This window comes from Heterocephalus glaber, unplaced genomic scaffold (assembly GCF_053883595.1).
Source record: "Heterocephalus glaber isolate CG9 unplaced genomic scaffold, H.glaber_assembly_v1.0 deba00000937, whole genome shotgun sequence".
Lineage (NCBI taxonomy): Eukaryota > Metazoa > Chordata > Mammalia > Rodentia > Bathyergidae > Heterocephalus > Heterocephalus glaber.
In genome coordinates, this window is record NW_028258173.1 from 3,572,080 (window position 1) to 3,593,710 (window position 21,631).

General features: G+C 54.4%; 2 protein-coding genes across 2 annotated transcripts in view; both read left to right on the forward strand.

Annotated features, from left to right (window-relative positions):
• Timp2 (TIMP metallopeptidase inhibitor 2) overlaps positions 1-21,631 on the forward strand; it is a 41,855-nt gene that overhangs the window by 9,207 nt on the left and 11,017 nt on the right. Inside the window, exon 2 of the mRNA XM_004860838.4 lies at positions 20,339-20,439. Within this exon, the coding sequence (XP_004860895.1) occupies positions 20,339-20,439 (101 nt within the window). The remainder of the gene's footprint in view (positions 1-20,338; positions 20,440-21,631) is intronic.
• Positions 1,397-16,793, forward strand: Cep295nl (CEP295 N-terminal like). Its single transcript, XM_087208381.1, is given in 5 exon segments — positions 1,397-2,412; positions 5,573-8,902; positions 8,905-9,156; positions 9,159-9,386; positions 9,389-16,793. Coding segments are annotated over 4 exon segments (1,608 nt in total). The 5' UTR covers positions 1,397-2,412; positions 5,573-8,454; the 3' UTR covers positions 10,069-16,793.

Below are 21,631 nucleotides of genomic sequence, written 5' to 3' on the forward strand. Positions count from 1 at the left end.
CACAGTCAAGAGCTGTAAATACATGTTTTCCTTTTGATCAGCCAACCCTGTATCTAGGAATTTTTCTGAAGAAAACAAGGGCATCTAAGCATTTGGTTACAAAGTTATTTATCCCTGTCCCCCTTATCCTAGGGAAATGTTAGACTATAGCAACAGAGGAGTGACTAAGTAGATCACAGCATGGCGTGCTCCGCAGGTGATAAATGGTGTTGATTTTTAATTGAAATATAAAATATTCAGATATTTAAGAGGAACCAGATGTCCTTCTTGCAAGCGTATATTTTCTGAGAGGGAGAAGCAGACTCGAGACTTTGTCTCTAGGGCTGTATTCGTCAAGGTTCTCTGGAGAACAGAACCAATGGGTTATAGCGAGAGACATACAAGATGGGATTTATTATGGAAATTGGCTCCCTCAGTTATGGAGGTTGACAGCCCCACGGTCTGCTGCCTGCAGACTGAGGCCTGGAAGAGCTGACAGTGTGACTCAGTCTGCATCCAGTGCCCCTAAGCCAGGAGCTGTGATGTCTGCAGGCAGTAGATGGACACTCGAGCCTCAGCAGAGAGAATTTTCCTTTCTTCTGCCTTTCTGTTGTGCCTGTGGCCTCAGTGGCTTGGGCGAAGGCTCTCCAGACTGGGGAGGGAGATCTAGATCAGGTGGTCTAGATTTGAATGCTAATCTCTTCCAGAAACACACCCAGGCACACTCAGAAATCACAAGGATCAGTTGTCTGGGCACCCCATAGCCCAGTCAGGTTGATAGAGGAAATTAGTCACCCCAAGGGCTAAGAAGAGTGACCAAAACTCGAGTAGGTGGGAGCTTGGGTAGGGAATTTTCCCATGGAGGACTCCCTCTGCTGCACTGGCCCAGCCAGCCTAGACAAAACCTGTGATGCTAGGTTCAGCTCTCCTGAGCCTGAATCCTCCTGAGATGCCCATGCCCTGGCCACATCCCTGCTGTTCACGTTTCCTTGCAAGAATGGATCCCTGAGGATCAGTTGCTTTGCCTCCTTGGGACTGTGTTTCTCAAACTAAATCTCCCCAGCCTGTCAGCATTATTGACCTCTGGGGAGCTGAGGAGGTTGTGATGCTGCCAGGCTGGAGGAAAGAAGGTATCTTCTGCGCTGTGGCTGTGGGGGTTTTCATATTGTGCAGCACCCACCTCAGACATGACTAACCGGGCATCTTCAAAATGCCCCTGCTCATCATCCGGCAGTTGGAGCCAAGTCACCTGCACGCCCACTCTCTGGCTGGCTTGGCACTGTCCCTGACCTCACCCCTTCCATGATGTCACAGCACAACTCTGCCCGTTCCCATGGCAATGGGCTGCCCTAGTCAACCAGCTAGGGATCTGCTGGTGGAACTGGAGAGCTTCGATCCCGGCCAGCCTGGGTCAGTGGGACCCTTGCACATCACCTCAGGGTGGTTGTTCCCTTATGTGGGGTGAGGGGGGGGCTGTGTCTGTACCCAGCTGTCAGGCGAGGCTCCCGAGAGGGCCTTGGAGATGGGCCGATGAGGGTGTGCAGGACGCAGGTCCAGGAGGCCCGTGTGACAGACACTGCACCGCAGGGCTCTGCAAGGACAGTTAAACCAGGAGGATGAGGATGGGTGTGGGGAACTGGCAGAATGGAGCTGGGGAGTCAGAAGTATCATGGTACAGCAAGAGCAGCTGCTAATTTGGGGGACCTCAGCCCAGGCTGGGGACTTGGAAGGCAGGTGGTAGTCAGCCATGAGCAGCCCACTCAGCTTGCTGGTGTCCAGACCATGAGTTTGGGGTCGGTCAGCCTCAGAGTTTGTTTCAGTGAAGCTGCTCCAGGAAGCACCTGAGTCATGATGAGCCTGAGGTGATCCCCTCAGTGGCTGGCTGCCGGCCACTTCTGCCGTCTAGCTCTGGTGGGTTACAAAGAGATGGTGAAATGAACAGATTCACAAGCCCCACTCCAGGATTTGGGTGAAAAGAAAACCTGCTATGGGCCTGGGGGGGGTCTCATGTTCTGCCATGACTTCCCTCCCTCCGGGGGTTCCCATGCTGCCAGCCCAAAACCCAGCCCAGCGGCTTTTGTAACTGCCACTGTAGAACTCCGCTCAAAGTCAGGAAGTGGTAGGGCCGAGGATTTAGCTCAGTGGTTCCGCCGCCTGCCTCAAAAGCACAAGGACCCAAGTTTGATCCCCAGTACCAAAAAAAAAAGTCAGGAGGTGGTGAAAACCAGGCTTGGGGCAGCACACAGGTGTCACGGTGTCACATATGTTTGTTTTATCTGGGCTCGGCTTGGATGCCTTCAGTGATGGCTGTCTCACTGCCTACCCAGTGATTCCAAAACAGCCCTGTAGGAGGTGCATCCCTCCCCTGGCCAACCTCTGCCTCCCTGTCATGTGCTCTCGGTGGTCCATCCCAGTCTTCTGGACACAGGCACAGTGAGTATCTCCCTCCCCTTAAATTGCCAGCCAAGCACATTTGGGTGGTCGTCATGGTGACAGACAAGGAGACTGAGTTAAACTGCTTGCTTTGGGTCACATGGCTGGTTAGTGCTCTTGACTTGACCTCAGCACTGAGGTGAGCCAGAAGCTGTACCCTGAAGCCACCTCTCTGCCCACCTCTGAACAGTCCTGGCTCTTAGGGTGTCCATTCCGTGACCAGTGTTGTCATTCTCCCGAGCTCTGCATCCCTTTGCTCTTCATGGCCACCCCGCATCCTTTCGGGGACCCTAGGAAGATGCATCTCCCAATAGCAGAGTCTCCTTTGTCTTTAGTCAAGCTGTCCTTCCCGTGAGACCAAGTACATTTCTCTTTGTCTTCCACATCCAGGGTTCTCCCACTCGGCGCTCACATGGTTGGATCCGGTGAGCTTCGGATGTGTCTCATTCTATTTTCCCCCGGACACTAGAGTCTCCGGTTTAGCGGAACTCTGTTGTATGCATGTTGTATGTATCATCTCAAGGACAACTAAGAGAGATTTTTTTGTTTCTATTTTTTTGAGGTCAAATAATACGTATTCTAATACTCCTAAAGGGTAGACAGCTGTCTGACTTTACATGAGACTAAGCTTTAGCTGAATGCAAGCACTGCCTCTCTAGCCCACACCAACTGATGGAAGCTTCTTTTTTTGTTGTTGGGAGAGGTACTGGGGGTTGAACTCCAGGACATATACACTGAGCTACATCCCCAGCTCTTTTTTATTTTGAGACAGGCTCTCCCTAAGTTTCCCAGGATGGGCTTGGATTTGTGATCCTCCTGCCTCAGCCTCCTAAAATGCTGGGATAGCAGGCATGTGCCACTGTGACTGGCTAGTGGGAGCCCTTCTATAACTGGTTTTATGTGTTTCAGAGAAGTGCTGACTGGGTGGCTGGCTTCTGGAGAAGGGAAGAGGGCTCTGCTGTTGCTGTGGAGGTCAGGGTGGCTGGTCTGTGGCACTCCTGGCAGGGAAAGGAAGGGGAGCAAGGCCGTAAGCTGCCTGAATGCTCCCGAGCCTGGAGCCAGAGATCTCAGCTCTCTGAGACTGATAAGCTCCCGTGCCTGTCCCCTGAGGCTCCATTGCTCCAGCTCAGCTGGGCCGGGAATCTGCACTGGGCTCAGGTGCATGCTGCAGGTGGCCATGGGCCACAGCAGCAGCCTGGCCAGTGAGCACCACAGAGGCCATTGTGGTGGAAGCTGTAGCCACAGTGCAGGGAGGAGGGGGAGGCCTGCGGATGGGGCTGACAGAGAGGCTGACCAGGAAGCTTGGAGGGCTGAGGGGGTCACAGTTTGGAAGAGGATAGAGGAGGACATGTGGAGACCTGTCTGCTGGGCCTCGACTCCAAGCACGACCTCTGGACGACAGTGTCCACCTCAGTGTCCTTGGGGAGCGCCTCAGACATGCAGAGCCCCAGCCCCCACATGAGACCTGCTGAGTCTGAACCTGACTCACAGAGTTCCAGGAGCACTGGGCTGACCTGCTGTGGAATGCACCTTGAGGAATCAAGTCCGTGAGCTGGAGGGGTGGGTGGTCCACTCGGTGGTGACATGAGGGTCTTGTGGTGGCAAGGGGGAGAAGCATAGGAAGCACGCAGGCCCATCCCAGGCTTTAGAGCCTTCCGAGGCCAAGCACCTCTGGGATCCAGAGAGGCTGGAGGTCAGGTGGGCAGGAGGACCGGTGAGGTCCTCTCGGGCCCTGGGAGTGGATCCTGCTGTGCCCGCTCTCACTTCCAGGTTGGGAGCCTGGGGCCAGTGGTCCACCTCCTGCTGGGTTTGAACCCGTGCTGCAATGCTTGTGAGCTCTTTGGCCCTAGGCAAGTCACTTCACCTCTCTGAGTCTCAGCGTCCCTGTGAGAAGTGAGGATAGGCCTAAAGCTCCCCTCTAGACAGACAGCGCGAGATGGGTGTGAGTTTGGAAGTGTGGTGCTGCCCAGGGTTGCATGGTTGTCAACGCCACATCCTCACAGCCAGGTCTATTTGTCCCCATCTTTTCCACATTTGTCCCCTGGCTTGGTTAAATAATCTCCACAATACAATCAGTTCCAGGCACATGACAGGGTAGGCCCCAGCCAGAAGTCGGTGTGTGGGGGGTCTTGGGAGTCAGGTGGGGAGGAAAGGCAGTGTCTCCATCTGTAGGGGCCAGGAAACCCCTGAAGATGGAGGAGGCAGCTGCATCCTGGCATCATCTTGGGACACGTCACGCTTGCCATCGCCCACCATGCCTGGGACAGGACACAGCTCCTGCTGTGGTGATTCCTAGGCACCCACGTGTGCTAGGCTCAATGTCCTATCTTTGGCCAGCCATGGGGTGGGGGGTGGGTAAACACTGATCCAGCGGTGGTCCCTGGGGGGATCCGGAAGCATCACTGCTACAGTCTGAGCTTGAGCCTTTGTCATGACTGTAGCAAATTAGCTGTGTGACTGTCCTCCTTGTTGGACTGGACAGGCCTGTCCCCAAAGCTCCTAGATGGGCTGCCTGGGACTCCATCCTGCCTGACCAGGAGCCCTGATGAGCAGCACCTCACAGTGTCTCTGATGGGATGCTCATTGTCCTTGATCCTCCAGGTCCACAGCAGCCATTGTCTCTGCCTGGGCTGCTCAGAGGCCCTGGGGTCTCTGCAGGGAGAGGGCCAGAAGGCCTGAGGACTGTCCACGGGCCGCCTCACAGAGGGTCTTTTTTAGGGCAAGGCAGGGCCTACATCTTTGGAAAGCTGTCTGAGCAGCTGTGTGGGTGTGGCCGCTGCAGGCTGGCTTTAGGTACTGGGGTCACAAGGGTGCAGAAAGCTGGAGAGAAAAGGCCCAGTGTCCGCTCTGCATGGCAGGGGGCGCTAGGGGGCACAGGTGGCCGCCAATGCTGTCTTCCCATGGATGGCTATGGGGGCAGCTCCATCAGGAAGGGGTCTGTGCTTTCCCCAAGTGGTGAGGGCAGCTGACAGAAAGGCAGCCCTCTGCTCTGAGAGGTCTGGATGACATGAGGGCCACTCATCATGAGGACATGGGGTGTGGGGAGGGGAATGTAGGGTCTCCAGGACCCCACTCAGTCCAGGATGTTCTCCTCAGCACACAGCGTGGGTGTGTCTGGAGTGGGGACCCCAACCAGAAGCATGCCTCTCTTCCTTGGCAGGTGTCCCGGAGAGGCTCCAGGCGGCCTGGGGAGCAGGCACTCCTCCCAGGTGGAGGGGTCCCCGTGGAGTGCATGTCCCTGGTCACATCAGGGTCAGTACTCCCATGAGTCCGAGAGGGACCCTGACATCTGGTATGAAGGACACACCTGGCAGTGTCCTAGGGACCAGCAACGCCTGAACTGCTGTCATTTCCTAGACTTCACCCCAAAGCTCTCCACCAAATTAGGGTCATCAGCTGAGCCAGGGACGCTTCCCAAGCTTGAGGAGTCTTAAATATTGTCACCTGCTAATAAAGGGTGTGACCCCCATTCCCTCCACATGTCTTCCATGACGGACAAAGCACATTCACAGCAGCCCAGACCCCAGCCCACTCTTCAGGGCCCTTCCCAGGGGTGGGAAGAGGTCTATCTTTGGTAAGTGAGACTCACATTCGAACCCAGAGCTTCTGGGAGCTGGGAAAAGTATTGAGCCTCTCCAAGCTTCCATCCCTTTGTGTGGACACATGCTTCCATGCTTCCATTTCTCCTGACTATAGGCCTAGGAACAGGATTGAGGAGAATTGCTTGGTCTTAATGCTGTCTGTTTACCTTTGTGTATGTGTGTGTGTGCATGTGTGTGCACGTGTGTGTGTGTCAGTGTGTGTGTGGTGGTAGTGGTGGTAGTACTGGAGATTGAACCCAGGTCCTTTGTGTTGAGCTACATCCCTAGCCCGTTTTTGTTTTTTTTTATGTTGAGACAGGATCTCAATAAATCACTAAATTACCCAGGCTGGGCTCAAACTTGCCATCCTCCTGCCTCAGCCTCCCACAGTGCCCAGATGACAGGCGTGCCATCATCTCAGCTCGTTTACCTTCTAAAGAAACTAAGTGCCAGACTGTTTTCCAAAGTAGGGCTGCACCATTTTACGTTCCCAGCCACACTGTGAGACGTTCCAATTTGTCCACCTCCTTGACAGCACTTGTTGCTCTCTAAAAATTGCACACCCAGTGGGTGTGACCAGTGGGTGGGAAGTGGTGTCTCACTGCAGCTTCAGTCTGCATTTCCCTTGTGAATGTGGGGTTGGACACCTTTTTAGTGCTGTCTTAACTACACATCTGTCTTCTCTGAAATGTCTATTTGAGTTTCTTGCCCATTTCAAAATTAGATCATTTGTCTTCTTATTGAGTTGTAAGACTTGTTTATATATTCTCGATTGGAGTCTCTTATTGAATTTACAATCCACAAATATCTCCTTAGTCTGTGCCTTTATTTTTACTTTATCAACAGTGCCTTTCGAAGCACAAAAGTTTGAATTTTGTTGGTGTCCAGGTTCTCCATTTCTTCTTTTATTGCTTGAGCTTTTGGTGTTAGAGTCAAGGTGAATAAACACCTGCTAAGTAGTACAGTTTTAGACCTATGAAGGCCCATGATCCACTATGAGTTACTGTTTGTATATGATGTAAGGAAAGGGTCAAATTCCTCCTTTTTTTTTTTTGCATGTAGATTTTCAACTGTCACAAGACCATTTGTTGAAAAAACAAAGAACAAAGAACAAAAGACTGTTCTTTCCCCCATTGAATTGCTGTGTCACCTTTGTCAGAAATTTCAGTCATGGGGCTGAATGTCCCAGCCTTCACCCCGTCCTCTTGCTGTCCCCATGGTGTTGGGCAGACTGGCAGAATAGGATCTTAGCCACTGTTCTAAGTGTATGATTCTGAGTTCATGCTCTGCTTGACCAGGGGTACAAATACCTCCCACCAGAAGATGGGAATCCAAGCCACTGGCAGCATCAGCAAACACAGCCGGTCAAAGGCACTGTGGTCTACCCAAGCAGGGAGAGCCTGTCTTCCTCTTGAGAGCTATGGGATCTGCCTCAGGTGTCCTTGTCGTTCCCTGCCTCGGTTTCTCCATCTGTGACTCAGGGGTGGTACTAGCACCTTACTTCCCATGGTTACTGTAAAAGCGGAGCAGCGAGGTGAGCAGTGCTCGGAGGAGAAGCCATGCATGCAGGCCATGGTATACATGTGGGTGCTATTTTCTGAGTGACCCTTCCTGATGCCAGAGACCGGCAGGAGTCCTCTGTCACACAAGCAAAGAGTTGGAACCATGGAAAGAGATGTAACACACGTCTTATCTTCCCTCTGTTTGCTTTGTATTGGGTTCAAGTACCAAACTTGTGTGCACACCCACACTTCTGCACACATGCCCGCTCACATGCCTGCCCTACAGATCCATGCACGCACGCACACTCTATCTGGCAGGCTCCTCCCTCCTCTGCCCCTTCCTCTTTCGGTTTGTAAGCTGCTTTCTGGCCCCAGAGGCGGGGCTTGGGCTTCCTCTTCTTCCTGCCCTGGCCTCCCCCAGGTCTGTTTGCAGGTGCTCGCTGTATGCTCCCACCCTGCCTCTATCCTAACCTGCCTCCTGGGGTGGGCTTCTCAGCCTCAATGCTATTGACATTTTGGGTCAGATCATAGTTTGTTGTGGAGCTGTCTGGGGCATTGTAGGATGTTTGGCAGCAGACCTGGCCTCTGCAGCAGTTCCCTGTTCTAGTCACTAGGCACTAGGACAAGAACCGTTCCCAGACACTGCTGCATGCCTGTCCCCTGGGAAGCAAGGCCATACCCCATTGAAAACAGTTGCCCCATGGACTCTTATCGGACTGCCATGTGGGAGGGGCCCTGAGGACTGTGTGTTCCTGCACGGAGAATCCCACGTGCACTTGTCCCCAGGGCCTTGCTCCCTCTCGGGACACTCTGGGAGGCAATGTGTGTCCTCCTGTCCTTTTAGGTTTGCAGTGGGACAGTTGTGACACCTGAGGCCCCCCAGGTCCTTTGTCCCCAGAACCATCCACTTTGGGCTGAGCCCCCTTCTCTCAGAAGCTGTGTCTGCAGAGCTCGCAGAAATGCAAAGGGACACAGAGCATGCTGCATGGCCCAGGCTCGCTCCTGATGACACAGCCTTCGCTTTGAGGCGGAAGTCTACGTTGCTGCAGGCCAGGGGCAAAGGAGATGTCGTTCTGCAGAGGAGACCCAAGGAGCAGCAGCGGAGAAGCTGCCAACTGCAGTGCCTGCCTGGGGAATTGCGGACAGAGTGGCAGGAGGCTGGACACCAGCAACTCAGAGACCTGCAGCGGCTGTATTTAGCCCTTCAACTGGGTGGGGCTGCAAGGTGGGCAGCGGGAAACAAACCCCACTCAGAGGAGCCCATCCTGCAGGGAGCAGCCAGATCCCCCAGGGGCAGGCAGAGGCACAAAGAACCCCGCAGAGAAGAGAGGAGTTGCAGGGAGGTGCCACCCAGATGACAGGCCTGGCACACCAAGTCCCTGAAGAAAGCAACAGGCTCAGAGAGACGGGGGCTCCCCAAGCGCAGTGTTTGAGTCCCCCCGAGAAGAATAAAGGGAAGCGGGCTCCTTCAATTCAGACCAGCGGTGGCTGCCAGCTTGTGGAGAGTCGGGTGGGCTTTCGAAGGACTGACCTTGAAAAGCTGCATCCACTCTTGGCCACTGCAGTGGAAACCAAGTTCCTGGAGGAAAAAGCGAAGGAGAGAGCCCCAAAGCGGATGCGGCACGTGGGAAAGGGGACCACCCACTCGGCTCAGGGCCCGAGAGTCCAGAGAGCCACCCGGAGGACCGGGAACAGCTGTGCCTGGTCAGCTCCACCCACGAAAAGGGGTCACAGTCCCAGTGTGGTGACAAGGACTATTGGCAGAAAGAGCTAGAGTCTGCCATGGAGGAATTGTTTAATACGAGCAGAAAGCTGAGAGAACGCCTGACTTGGCACCTCGAACGGAGGGCCTTGGCAGGCCAGAACCCCGCTGGACAGCAGGTCTTCTCAGAGGCCAGGGACTAAGTAGTGATACCCCTGGAGAGGAGGGGACAGGGCAGGCAGTAGCTGTGCCTGTCTCAGAAGCGGAGTCCTCTGGGAGAGCGTCCCGGTGCAATCTGCAACAGTTACCAAGCCAGGCTGAGGCCGCCCAGTGCCATCATTTAGCCCCACGCATCCCCCAGAGGGAAAGTCAGATGCTGCCTCCCGAGGACATGATATGCATGGGCAGAGAGCCCGGGATCCTGCAGAGCCCCAAACCAGCCATTCCGGCAGAGGGCTCACCTCAGCCTCCATGGCCGGGACAGCAGGACCCAGCGGGCTGGAGAGCATCGAGGCAGAGGCAGAAGACGGCGGTGGAAGGGGGAAGGCAGAAGAGCCTGCTGGAGCAGACAGAGCACCCCAACATGAGCTTGGAAGTCCACTGCAGGGCTGAGCTGGACGAGGAGCGGCGGCTGTGCAGGAAGACTCACCTGGCCCTTCTGAGGTCTTACTCCACGGGGCTCCCAGCCAGGGAAGTGGGGCCCCTGTCCAGAGCCCATTCACCCTTGTACAGCAGCAGCATCATCAATGAGGAGAAGCACAATCAGATGGTAGGTGACTTCCAGTGGCAGATCTTAGGGCAAAACAGGCTGCACACACAGTTTCTGGAAAAAGCCAGGAAACGTTTGCGAGAGTTTCAGAAAACATGGTAAAGGCAGGAGCCCTCTCATAATAAATCCATCCCTCATAAGGTCTGTGCAGGCGTCCTGTCCTCCCACGCCCTCAGGCCTGTATACACTCAGTGGCCTGCCCTCACACAAAAATAGGGCCCTGTGGAGGCCGGGGATTTAGCTCAGTGGTGCCACGCCTGTCTCGCATGTGCAATGTCCTGAGTTCAATCCCCAGTACTGAGAGAAAAGAAAAAAAAATAGGGCCCCATGTGGGATTCAAGGAGTGGGTCTAGCTGGGGTACCACAGACCCATCTCCCAGAAGGGGTCCCTTTGCATGTGCCACGAGCCCACATGGAAACTCCAGGTAAATGCACTTGTTTTCAAATACTTTCAGGGGCATCTGAGGTCAGATGGGCACAATCTCAAGAGATACATCATTTGTTGCTTAGCACTGACTGAGACACTGGCAGGGAGGTTGTTCTGAAACCTCGCTTACCCTTGCAAACGACAGAGCCAACACTGCTTAATAGCATTTGTCTTAATACGCTCTTAGAGCCGCATGGGGAGGAGAGAGAAGGGCCACTCCAGCTGTGCTGGGAGACTTCTCTGGGCTGGCAGCCCGGGGTTCGGGTGTCAGTTCAGTCTGTATCCTGCTCCTGACCCAGCAGCCAGGGAAGCCACAGAGACCCCAACCTGGGTAGATTTTTTTGGGTTTTTTGGGGGTGGGGGGATTCTGGCAAGTTCAGACAGGGACAGGGGTCCACACAGGTTTTCTCCAAAGAGCCAGAGAATACATGTGTTAACTTTTCCAGCCAGCCTTCTGCCTACTGTTCAATTCTTACTCTCATCTGTAAACTGCCATGGAGGAGTCAGAAATGAGTGACCAAGTGTGCTAAAAAGCTGATTTACAGAAACAGGTGGGAGAGGGGCATGGCCCTTGGGCCATAGCTTGTTAACCCCTGGACTTGGTAGTTCCTGAGCTATGTCCCTCCATTCCTGTCCTTCCCTCTCCTTCCGTGTCTGCCAAGGACCTCGTCAGATTTCTTGACTTGAATCAGCCATCTTTGGCCATGATGCATTGGTGCCGTTGGTCCATGAATGGCCTGATTTATTTTGTGTATATTTTGAAAAGGATATGATGAACAACTCTAAGCTCACCACCCAAACCAGATATTCAAAATGTTTCCTGAAAACCATATATTAGGCCGCCCAAGTATCTGTACTTTTCCTCTTCTATACCCCTGTCTCCGCAGATGCAAAGCTGCCAGCCTGGGTTCTCCCCACCCTTTAGCCTACATATGCATGCCACACATTAGTGTTCAGCTTATTTGGTTTGCCTTCTGTAAGAATTGTAGTTTGTGTCATCTTTAGGAAGCTTTTCTTTTCTTTTTTTGGCCTCAGCATAGTTCCTGGTTTTCTTCTCATCACCCAAAGGCCCACTTCCTCATTTTCCCTGGGTGTGATACCATAGGTGGCTCTCCTTTTAGGGGCTTCTTTTTAGAGCCACAGCCTCTTTTGTCTTGTATCTGTTTCTGAAAAAAGAACCAAGTCCCTAATGCATTTGGATCAAAAGGCTGGGTGCCAGAAAATGTATTTGTAGTTTAATCCCAGCTTTGGAAACCAAGTTTTGTTTCAAGTGCTTCTGGGAGCTTTGAATACTGCAACTGGGATGTGGGTGTGGGAACTACTCTTTCCACCTTTACCCTCTTTCCCTGAATGAAGCTGGCCTCCTAACATTTTTCATTGACAAATACTGAGTGCCAGGCACTGTCCCAGGAGCTAAGGAGTGGAGCCCAAGCAGGACCACGAGGCTCACAGGCCGTGGAGGTTACAGGTAATAAGTAGGCTCAGAACGACACCTGGGAAGGGACAGAGCTACAGTGAGGCACTGGATGCTGACCCAGAGTGGTGCTGAGAACCCCGATGGACGCTTTGGTGAGAAATGTAGGCTCACAGAACACCTCGTCGAGAAGGCAGCGGGTGCAGTGCCATGATGGAAGAGGCAGTGTACAACTGAGGTCCTCCTGCCTGAGCCTGAAACCACAGCCTCAGAAGTGGGTGAGCCTTGCTGGGAGCAGGTTATTTTTTGTTTCCACTTGCAGAGGTAGTATTTGTGGCCCGTGCCTTCAAGGTGAGGAACTGCCCCTTCTCGGCCACACCGGAGCTAAAAGTAGGTGTGGAGGTGGATGGGCAGCGAGACACAGTGGAGGGTGACTCATCTTTGGCCCGACAGTCACACCCACATTGTCCCCTGGCAGCAGGGTGAGACACCCTGGCCTTTCCTACCTATCTCCAGGAAGGCCAAGGAGGGTGGGCTCGCCTGGGCCTGGCCACTGGAGTGGGTTCTAAGTCAGCCCCTCAGGACTCCCAGAAAACCAAGATGGCCGTTCAGAGATTCCCCATGGAGATGCCATGGGCACCTTTCCGTCTCATCCCCAGGGCCTAGGGGTCTCACCAGACCCTCCCAGTCACCTGGAGATGGCCGGGCAGTGGTACACAGGCCTGTGGGGCAGGCTTGAGTCTCCCTGGACCCCCCTTTCATGTACTCAGTGACCTCCATGAGGAGCCAGTGCGGTGGGGTAGTGAGAATGCAGGCTCTGCCACCTGACAATGGCTTGATGACTTAGACAAGGTGTCAGTGTGTCTGTTTCCCTCTGAGCTGTGATTCTCTACCTCTACCTTTGTGCCTAGGCTCCAGCTCTCTGTCCCCCATCACTGGCATCCTTTTTTTTTTTTTCCAGCGCTGGGAATCAAACACAGGGCTTGGTGCTTGCCAGGCAGGCCAGGTACCGCTGAGCTACATCCCCGCTCTACCGCCATCATTCTTGACCCAACTGCACAGAAGTAACAGGACCCACAGGAGGCTAGGCTGGCAGGCTTGGGAGTCCAGTTTGGGTCCACACCCAGCCCTGTAAGCTACCTGCCCTCACCAGCCTCTGTAGGACTATGACATGGGGGCAGTGCCACGGGAATGGCACAGAGCCTCCTAAATCCCTGTACATAGCACTGCCAAATGGTAGGGAGGCCTTGGACATGGAGGATGTGTCTTCCTCCTCCTAAAGCACATTCAGGCCCTCTCCATGAGTGTCCCTGGAGCACTGTGTGCTCTAGAGTGTTCCACTGGTTCTTTGCATCCACCCTCACATTTAGGGGACAGAGTCCCCACTCCCAGCTCTGTGTTGATTAGAGCCATGGTCATTGTTCACTCCCTTGGATCCCTGCCTCATGGGCCATTTCTCCCCCAAGCTGCAGGGACTGAGACCAGCCGGTTTTGAATGTGACCCCAGGTGTGGGCTGTTCTCCTTCCCCACCCAGCCCTGCTTGTGGCCAGGAGGCCCATGCCAGCATTCAGGACCTCAGATACACTGGAGGATGAGGAAGTAGGGCTTTCAGAGTTTTCTGAGGACCCTCTCTGACCTACAGAAGTTCCTCCAAACAGCAGTGACATCAGAACAAGGCCTCTGAAAGGAGATGGACAGTTTCTGGCCTGCAGCCAGCACTCTGGAGGGCAGAAGGTGATTTGTGTCCCCAGAGCAGCCCCTGGGACAGTCCGGCCAGAGATAGTGGGCTGCGCTGATGGGGTGCAGGAACATGACCACAACACCCCCATTGGAGTCCTCCCCTCCTGGGAGCCTAGGAATGAGTGGGCTCTGGAATTCCAGCCTTCACACCCTGATTGTGTTGCCTTCGACTTGCAGTGAGTCAAGTTCAGCCCCCGGGCTGTGTGCCTTAGGGTCCCACACATGGGCCACGGCTGGCAAACTGTCACTGCTGACCAGGCCTGAAACAAGGGTCCAAGGGTCCAGCCCTTGCGGTTTGCTCCTGAAAGTGAGTCAGTGATGAGGAATGAGGGACCACCCAGGGTCACAGCCCTCACCAGCAGTTGAGGGTAGGACCCTGCTGGCCACCTGTGCTTCTGAGCTGCCACCTGGCCCCTTCCACAGCCTGTGGGCATCAAGGGGTGGCAGAGGACCAGTGGGCAGTTCCCCAGATGCCCTCTGTGCTGGCTGTGCCTCCTGCCCCCACCCCCCTGAGCTCCGAGCTGGGGTTTTCGGGGGCTGAGCTTGGCTCCTGCGAGGGCTCTTGGCGGAGAAACTGCAGAACACAGTTCCCTCCACAAAGCCGCACTGTTCTCAGCAAACCCTCCCAGGAGCGGGAGGCATTTTTTTTTTCAAATGATTCAGCAGCACGTGAATGGGAAGGGCTGAGCCCAAGGCTCTGGCATGAGAGCTCGCTGGCCTACAGGGAGTGAGTGAGAGGGAATTTGGCAAGGCGTGGGCTGGGGTCCCACTGGGGACAGAGGGTAGGGACAGGATCCTGGGGGCTGTGAAGGCAGCAGGAAGGCTGGGCAAGGAGGCTGAGGGTTTTCTCTGCACAGCTGAATCGCTCCCGGGGGGGGGCCAAAGCCAATGGGCAGGAAATGGAGATGGGAAAGCTGGTCTCCATGGAGATGGGCATCCAGTGGACAGCTGCTCACGTGTGCAATCGAATCTTGAGCGGCCAGGCAGGCCTGGCACATCCCCAGGGGCTAGCTCGTGGGCGCGTGGCCTGGGGCTGTGTGCGCTGCTGCCTCCTGATCCTCGCCTCGCACCCCCTTCTCCCTCCCTGACTTAGCTTCTTTCCTTTCTCCCAAACCCATCTGCTAGCGCAGCTCTCACTCCAGGCCTAAGTGCCATGGCCAAGTCCTGTCTGCCCCAGGGCAGGCCCAGCCCTGCCCCTGAGCTGGGGCGCTGTTTGACTCTTCCCAGAGCCCAGTCTGCTCCTTTCCCACTCCTCCCCAAGCCCCCGTTGCTGGCTCCTGGGGCTGGAGGAGGTTCGGGGGTCCCGCAAGAAGGTCTGGTCTCTCTCAGCTGCTGCAGGGAGGGAAGCAGCCCTGAGCCCTGCCCACCACCACAGGGCTGTTTTTAATTACTAAGTGGACGTCCCCTTTTGGGTCTCTTTCCCCTAAAAGGAGCAGACTTGGAGGTCTTGTCCTCTGGTGACCCAAAAGGGCTGGGCATGGAGGGGCCAGGACAGGGCAGGGCAGAGCTCAATGCTCAGGGGGAGCCCCTAACTGTCCACCCAGGGACACCTTGGGGGAACAGCAAGGCCAGAGGTGGCAAGTCAAGCTGAACATGCCTGCAGACTCCAGGGCACCAAACCTGCACTGCTTCGTTGCACTTCGGTAAGGCCTGCCGCTGTTCATCCCTGCCTGTGTCCTGTGTCCTCCCCAGCTCCCGGGGAGCCAGGGCGGGTCTGTGGTCCTCGGAAGCATCACCCCCTTTCCCAGTCGCCATCTGCCTGTCCCTAGCAGCACTCAAAGCCACCCCTGCCGCTCCAGCTGGCAAGCTCAGCCTGTCCCACTGACGGAAGCAAACACAATCCCAAGTGGGTGCCACGAGGCCTAGCTATAGATGGTAACGGGACCCTGCTACCTGTGTGTGATTTGAGGGTATAATGGCAAGCCACATGGAACCACCTTGTCTGCAGAGGTTAGACAAAGTGTCTGGGACCTTACAGTCCCCCTACCAGGTACACCACCTGTCGATGCCCAGCACCTCCATGAAGGCCACAGGATGCTCACCAGGAGGGGAAGGGGCTGGGTTTCCTCTGGGAGAGAGCATTGTTTCTTTTTCAGTTCTTTCAAAATGGTCTGCATGGGAGCTCTACCCAGGGACAAGGAAATGGGCTCCCCGGCCTTGGGAGGATGTTTGCAGTTAGGCCTGCAGGGCTGGCCCCAGCCCAGCCACAGCCACTGCTGGTCGGTAGGTCTTCGGCAAGTGTACTGAGACATTGCAGGCCCCCATCCCACCCTGAGTGGGGGCACGTGAGCAGATGAAGCAGCAGATGTTTTCCCCGGGAGATGGACCTGCGGGTCCCCCTCCCAGGGTGCAGCTGCAGCCTGCGGGAGAGGACAGACAGACGGGCTGGGGCAGTGCCCTCTGGTGACCTGGAGCAGATCCTCCCACCTCATTCATTACACACACAAGACAGAGTATTTCTGAGTCCTGGGGGTGCTCTTGCCTTGTTTTGAGGGGCTGGGGCCACAGGATCAGCCTGGAGCCCACTAGGATGAGGACATGGGTGGGTAGATGTCAGGTCTAACACCCCCAGGTTCCCCTGTGCTCCTGGGCTGGCAGAGTGGCCCAAGTGGAAACTCCCATGGGGTTTGGTTACACGCAGGGTGTAGGGGGGCAGTGCAGCAAGGTATAGAGAGATCTGGACATGCTCCACAGATCCCAGGTGGGACTTGTTTTATTTTCCCAGGAATTTCCATTGGGCTTCTGCAGACACAGTTGGACCCGAGGTATTGGTGTGCTTCTGAGAACACAGCGGGCCATGGGTTAGTGGTGGGATCCTTAAGGAGAACAGCAGGAGTTGGAATGCATTGTGCATGCTTTGTCTCCCGGTGGGCCCTGGGCCACAGCATGTGCTGATGGCACTAGGGCTCCCAGTAGCAGCCCCCTCCAAGGACAAAAGCGGGAAGGTCCCAGGCTCTGTTAATTTTCCTGGGCAGTTGTGATTCTCAGAGCTGGATCGGCTTCTGTGACCTTGCCTTTCCCCCACCCGGTTCGGTTCATTTTCATCCCCGTTCTGGCTGGGTACAGCGGGATTGTTTTTGCAGGCTCCTCAAAGGGGGAAGTGACATCATGTGGTGTCCTCAGCCCGCAGGAGGGGGCAGGGCTTTGTGGTTGTGTGCACTTTGAATTTAGTCGATGGCTGTGCATTCCAGTAGCCAGCATCTGGCAGGGAATTCATCAGCCAGTGTATCGCCCTCGATCTGAAACCCAGATGTTGTGTTAACAGCAGAGGGGAAAGAAGAAAAAAAAAAGCAAAATCTGAGCCACTCAGGGGGAGGCCACGGTTTTGGGGCACAAAGCAGTTGGAACACAAGTCTTTACAGAGATTTCCCCTCCCGGGCCGCCTCCTGTTCCTTGAGTGGGGGAGGGAACAGGGCGGCCCCCTCGAGGGGCGTGGACAGGACGTGGGCTGACTCCAGCCTGGCGCCTGACAGCAGGCCCAGTAGGTGCCTAGTCGGCACGTGTCCCTGACCTGGTTTTAATTCTCTCCAGACTCTTTGCGTCCCTTTATGCTTCCCCAGCCCTGTTCTTCAAATGAACTGGGACTCAGAGAGGACTTCCTTCCCTCTACAGCCTGGGATCCATGCTGGAGCTCTCAGTGGTGACCATTGCCATGCACATGCCATGTGGTCTAGAGAGCTCTGCCACCTTCCCTCCTTGTCAAGAGAAACTGGGCTTCTCCTCCTGTCTGTCTGTCTGTCCACCCTCTGCCTGGATTGAATGCCCCTCCAAAGCCAGGTCTGTTGCTGAAGCCCTTTGTAGGGCACATCTGCACCAGGCCTGTCTCCACCTTCGGCTCCTTCAGGGAGCAGCGCAGACAGACCCAGGTGCCTGACACACTGAGCGTCAGCCCAGCCTCTTGGCTCGTCTGTGTCGGGGAGGGTGTGTGTCAGTGCTTGCTTTGGGGGAGATTTTCACAGAGCTGATTCTTCTTTGCCTCTTTTTTCCCCCCTTGTGGTCCTGAGAGTTGAACCCAGGGCTTCTGCACTGAGCTACATTCTAGCCCCTTTTTTATTTTGAGACACAATCTTGCTAAGTTGCCCAGGCTGGGATTGAACTAGCGTTCCTCCTTGTCAGCCTCCTAGAGTGCTGTGATTACAGGTGTGCACCACCGTGCCTGGCTTCTTCTTTGCCTCTTTTGATCCTCTTCTTTCCTTCATAATCTTTTGTTTGGTAAAGGGGGCCAAGGTCCCTCCCAGAATTCAGAGATTCCAAAGAATGAATTCTGGGTCTCTGTGGACAGATGAAAGCAGCTCAGTTAGAAGATGGAGATTTTTCCAATATCTGCATCTCCTGTCCCTCCTCTACTTTCCTGCAAGCATCTGGCAGCCTCTGGTAGTTAACTTTCTAGTCTCAACTCACAAGTCTGCCCTTGACCCTCCACTCAAGCGGTGTCTTCTTTCCTGACAATTTAAAAAAGGAAAGACAGTGATCTACAGCCCGCCTCAAAGCAGACAAGCTGGCTAGCAAGCTGACCCAGCCCGGGCCCTGGGAGTCCATTTGGCACAAGGTCAAGACCATGTCCCTCTGTACATAGGCAGCAGGACTCTGCTTTGCGGATCCCTCACCTGCAGGAATGGGAGAAATTGGCCCTGTTCTCTCTGCGGTCTGAGATCGCACAGCTGGAAAGTGGCTAATGAGGAGTCAACCCTGAAACATCTCTCAAATAAGGACTTAGACTCGCATGGGAGCATCTTGTGAGAAAACAGTGGATACGTGATAATGTGACCTTTTGGTTGTTTCAGAGTGAGTTTGGCTTATTTTCTGATTGCCAGTGGCGTGTTTATTGTGCACCTTTATGCATTAAGCATTGTGTAATGTGTGGGCCACAGGAAAGCAGTTCCAGAAGGTTCCCAAAGGCATCAAGAATCAGGTGGATTGGCTCCATTTGGCCTCGGCTGGTTTGTTCTTGCATGGATTACTGTGTGGGCAGAGGTCATCTGGCCTGCTTACCGATTTGCATAAACATGTTTTTGTGCAGCATTGCAATAAGACATGTAGATTAATTAGGTACATAGTAACAGGGACCAGTGACAAACTTCACCTGGGCCCCAAGGTTGAGGCTGTCAGGCCCGGTCCTGTTCATCGGGCAGACGTTAAGCTGAGCACTGCTATTCCACAGCTGGAATGTGGCTTTTGCCTGTTAGGACCTCCTGCAGCCCTGGGCAGACACATGTACAGGTGTTTGCAGCAGAATGGACGAGACATGAGGAATATCCCAAGTGCGGCTAGAGGACAGACTTTCCCCCAAAAAGGGTAGGAAAGGGCTATTTTTGCTTGGTCTTGAAGGATGAAATAAAAGTTCTCTGGACAGAGAGAGGGAGGTAGCATTTGGGGCAGAAGAAACCCTTGGGCATGTTGGGGAAGAGTAGGCTTGGTGTTGGGAAAATAGCAAGAACTGGGTAGGGCTTGTTGGGCAGGGACAGCCCAGGTAATTGGCTGGCACTGGGTTGCAAAGGGTCTCCTAATTTAGGCAAAAGCAGTAGGTAGCCAAGGAAAGTGTTTGAGTTGGAAGGAACATGACTGTAAAAAGACAACTGGTAGCAGTGGATGATAAGAGTGGTGGGGGACTCAGGGGCACAAAGATAGATCTGGGATGGTCTACCGGGTGGCTTTCCCCATATGTGGCTTTCAGGGGGAGGCCAGGCCTGGCCTGGCCTGGGAAACAGGAGCCTGCAGCCTGGGCCAGAGTGACTCAGCTCTACTCAAAGAAGAAATGGGGAGCCTGGGCCCGTGTGGGGCCCCCAGTGTGGTGTGGGACTCGGGAGAGGCTGGGATTCAGAGCACATTTCTGGGGTCGGAAGGATGGAGCAGAAGGGGCTCCCACGTGCTAGATCTCCTTGCTCCTTACCACTCTGGCTTGCACAAAATGTGCCCAGGATGAGCACATGCTCACTTGGGAAGGCAAAGCTTTTAAAGCCATTAATGCAGGCCATGCCACCAGCCATGGCCTCAAAGGGAAGAGAGGCGGACCCTGCCCTCATGACATGAACTACTGACCCTCCTTGTCAGGATACCAAGGAGAGATCAGAGTCCTAGCTTAATGACTTATGGAAAGCCTGTGGGGCGTGACCCATCAGCAGCCTCTGGCTCCAGAACATTTTGGACCCTCCCAGCCCTTCTCCCACCCCTCATCTCTGCTTGTGGTCCAGGAGGCTCTTTCTGTCTGACCTCCTTCCTCGGCATCTGTCCCATGGCTTTGCCAGCCTTGCCTGCAGGATTTCTTAACCCAATGTGTGCCCTATGAGTTACGACACTCTGACCCGTCTCTGTCCTGCCTCTCATAAGTAAGCCTGTTTGCCAGTACTGTATGGATGAGGGTGGTGGGAACGTCCCCATGCCTACCTGAAGAGCAGGGTTGAAGACCAGGTCATTGGTTCCTCTGCTGCCCCACACACCAACAAATACACTTCAGCGGGAATGAAAACGAGCCCTGAAGCATGCAGTCAGCAAACAGCTTCCACGTTACATCAGTGGCTGTGTCCTGCTCCTGGGGAGCAGCCTGGCCTCACAGGATGGCTCGGAGCCCCTGTTTTTGGCTCTGGGAATCAAGAATTCTCACTGGAGAACCAGGGATGATGGAGGGGAGGCCTTTGCACCTCCTGTCTGAGCTCATGGAGTCAGGGTCATCTGGTCCTTGTTACAGCTGAGGTGAGGGGTGGGCTCTTCTTTCCCAGGGGCCCCCAGCCCTAGCACATCCTGCATGATCATCTGAGAACTTTCCTCAACTCTGTGTCTTTGTGTTTTGCAGTGATCAGGGCCAAAGCGGTCAGTGAGAAGGAGGTGGACTCCGGGAACGACATCTATGGCAATCCCATCAAGAGGATTCAGTATGAGATCAAGCAGATAAAGGTAACAAGGCCTGGCAGCATCATGGGGTTGAGCGGATTTCGGCCCAGGCCTGCGTCTCCTTAACTCAATCTACGCAGCAGCGCAACACTATGCAGCAAAAACTAAGGTTGTGAGGCCAGGACCAGGTCCCATTCTCCTTAGCCTATAAATGCCTGGATCACTGGGAGGAAACAGTATATTCTCGGTGACTTCAATTTTTCTTTCAGAAAAATGTTTATTTTGATGGATGGCAGATCAGTGGTACAGCATCTGGCTGTGTCCCCGAGGTCCACTGTGTCTGTGGCTGAGTTGGGGGTCTTGGCTATTAGTAGGGCATAGTCTTTGCCTCTGGGAGGCTCCACCTGTCGTGAGGGAATGAGAACTAAGCGCCCCACTGCATGTGTAGCCAGGCTGGTCGGGTTTGCTTCTGGTTTCTCGAGGAAGAGGGATTTGGAGAAGGAAGACCCCTGTGGCCAGATGTAGTTAGGGGCAGCTTCCTGACCACTGTAATGGGGCTGGCCTGAGCAGATGGCTGCTTGTCAGGCTGGACGGGGCCCAAGTCAGGAGCCTGCAGGCCCGGGACATTGTCCATGTCCATGGGCAGAAACCCAGGTAAGAGAGAGAGTGAGAGAGCAGAAGCCTGGATGCTATTGCTGCTGATTGTACCTCTCTTGGTCTTCGAGAAAGATGATGATCCCTGGCTGCAGGGGCAGGAGCAGCTATGCAGCACAGTGGTAGTGTAGCTATTTGTGCTGAATTTTTTTGGGGGGGGTACCTGGAATCGAACTCAGGGCCTCATGCTTGCCAGGCAGGCACTGTGCTGCTGAGCTACGTCCCTGGCCATGTGTTGAATTTTGTTACAAAAAATAATAAATGTTAGGGGGAAAAAAAACCCTTCTGTGGCATTGGGGCTTGAACACAAGGCCTTTACACTGAGCTACATACCAGCCCTTTTTTATTTTTAAAATTTTGAGTCACTAAGTTGCCCAGGCTAGGCTCAAACTTGCAATCCTCCTGCCTCAGCCTCCCAGAGGGCTGGGACTATCAGCTCGGGCCACCATGCCCAGCCTAGAAAATAAATTTTATCAGAAGGCCAATGGAATGCTTAGTCTTTACATATATCACTTAAAGAAGATGACCTAGTCTCTCAGTGCTTAGGTCTTTTTATTTATGAAACAGGAAAGAAAATCTGCTCTTATGACCTCATCATGGG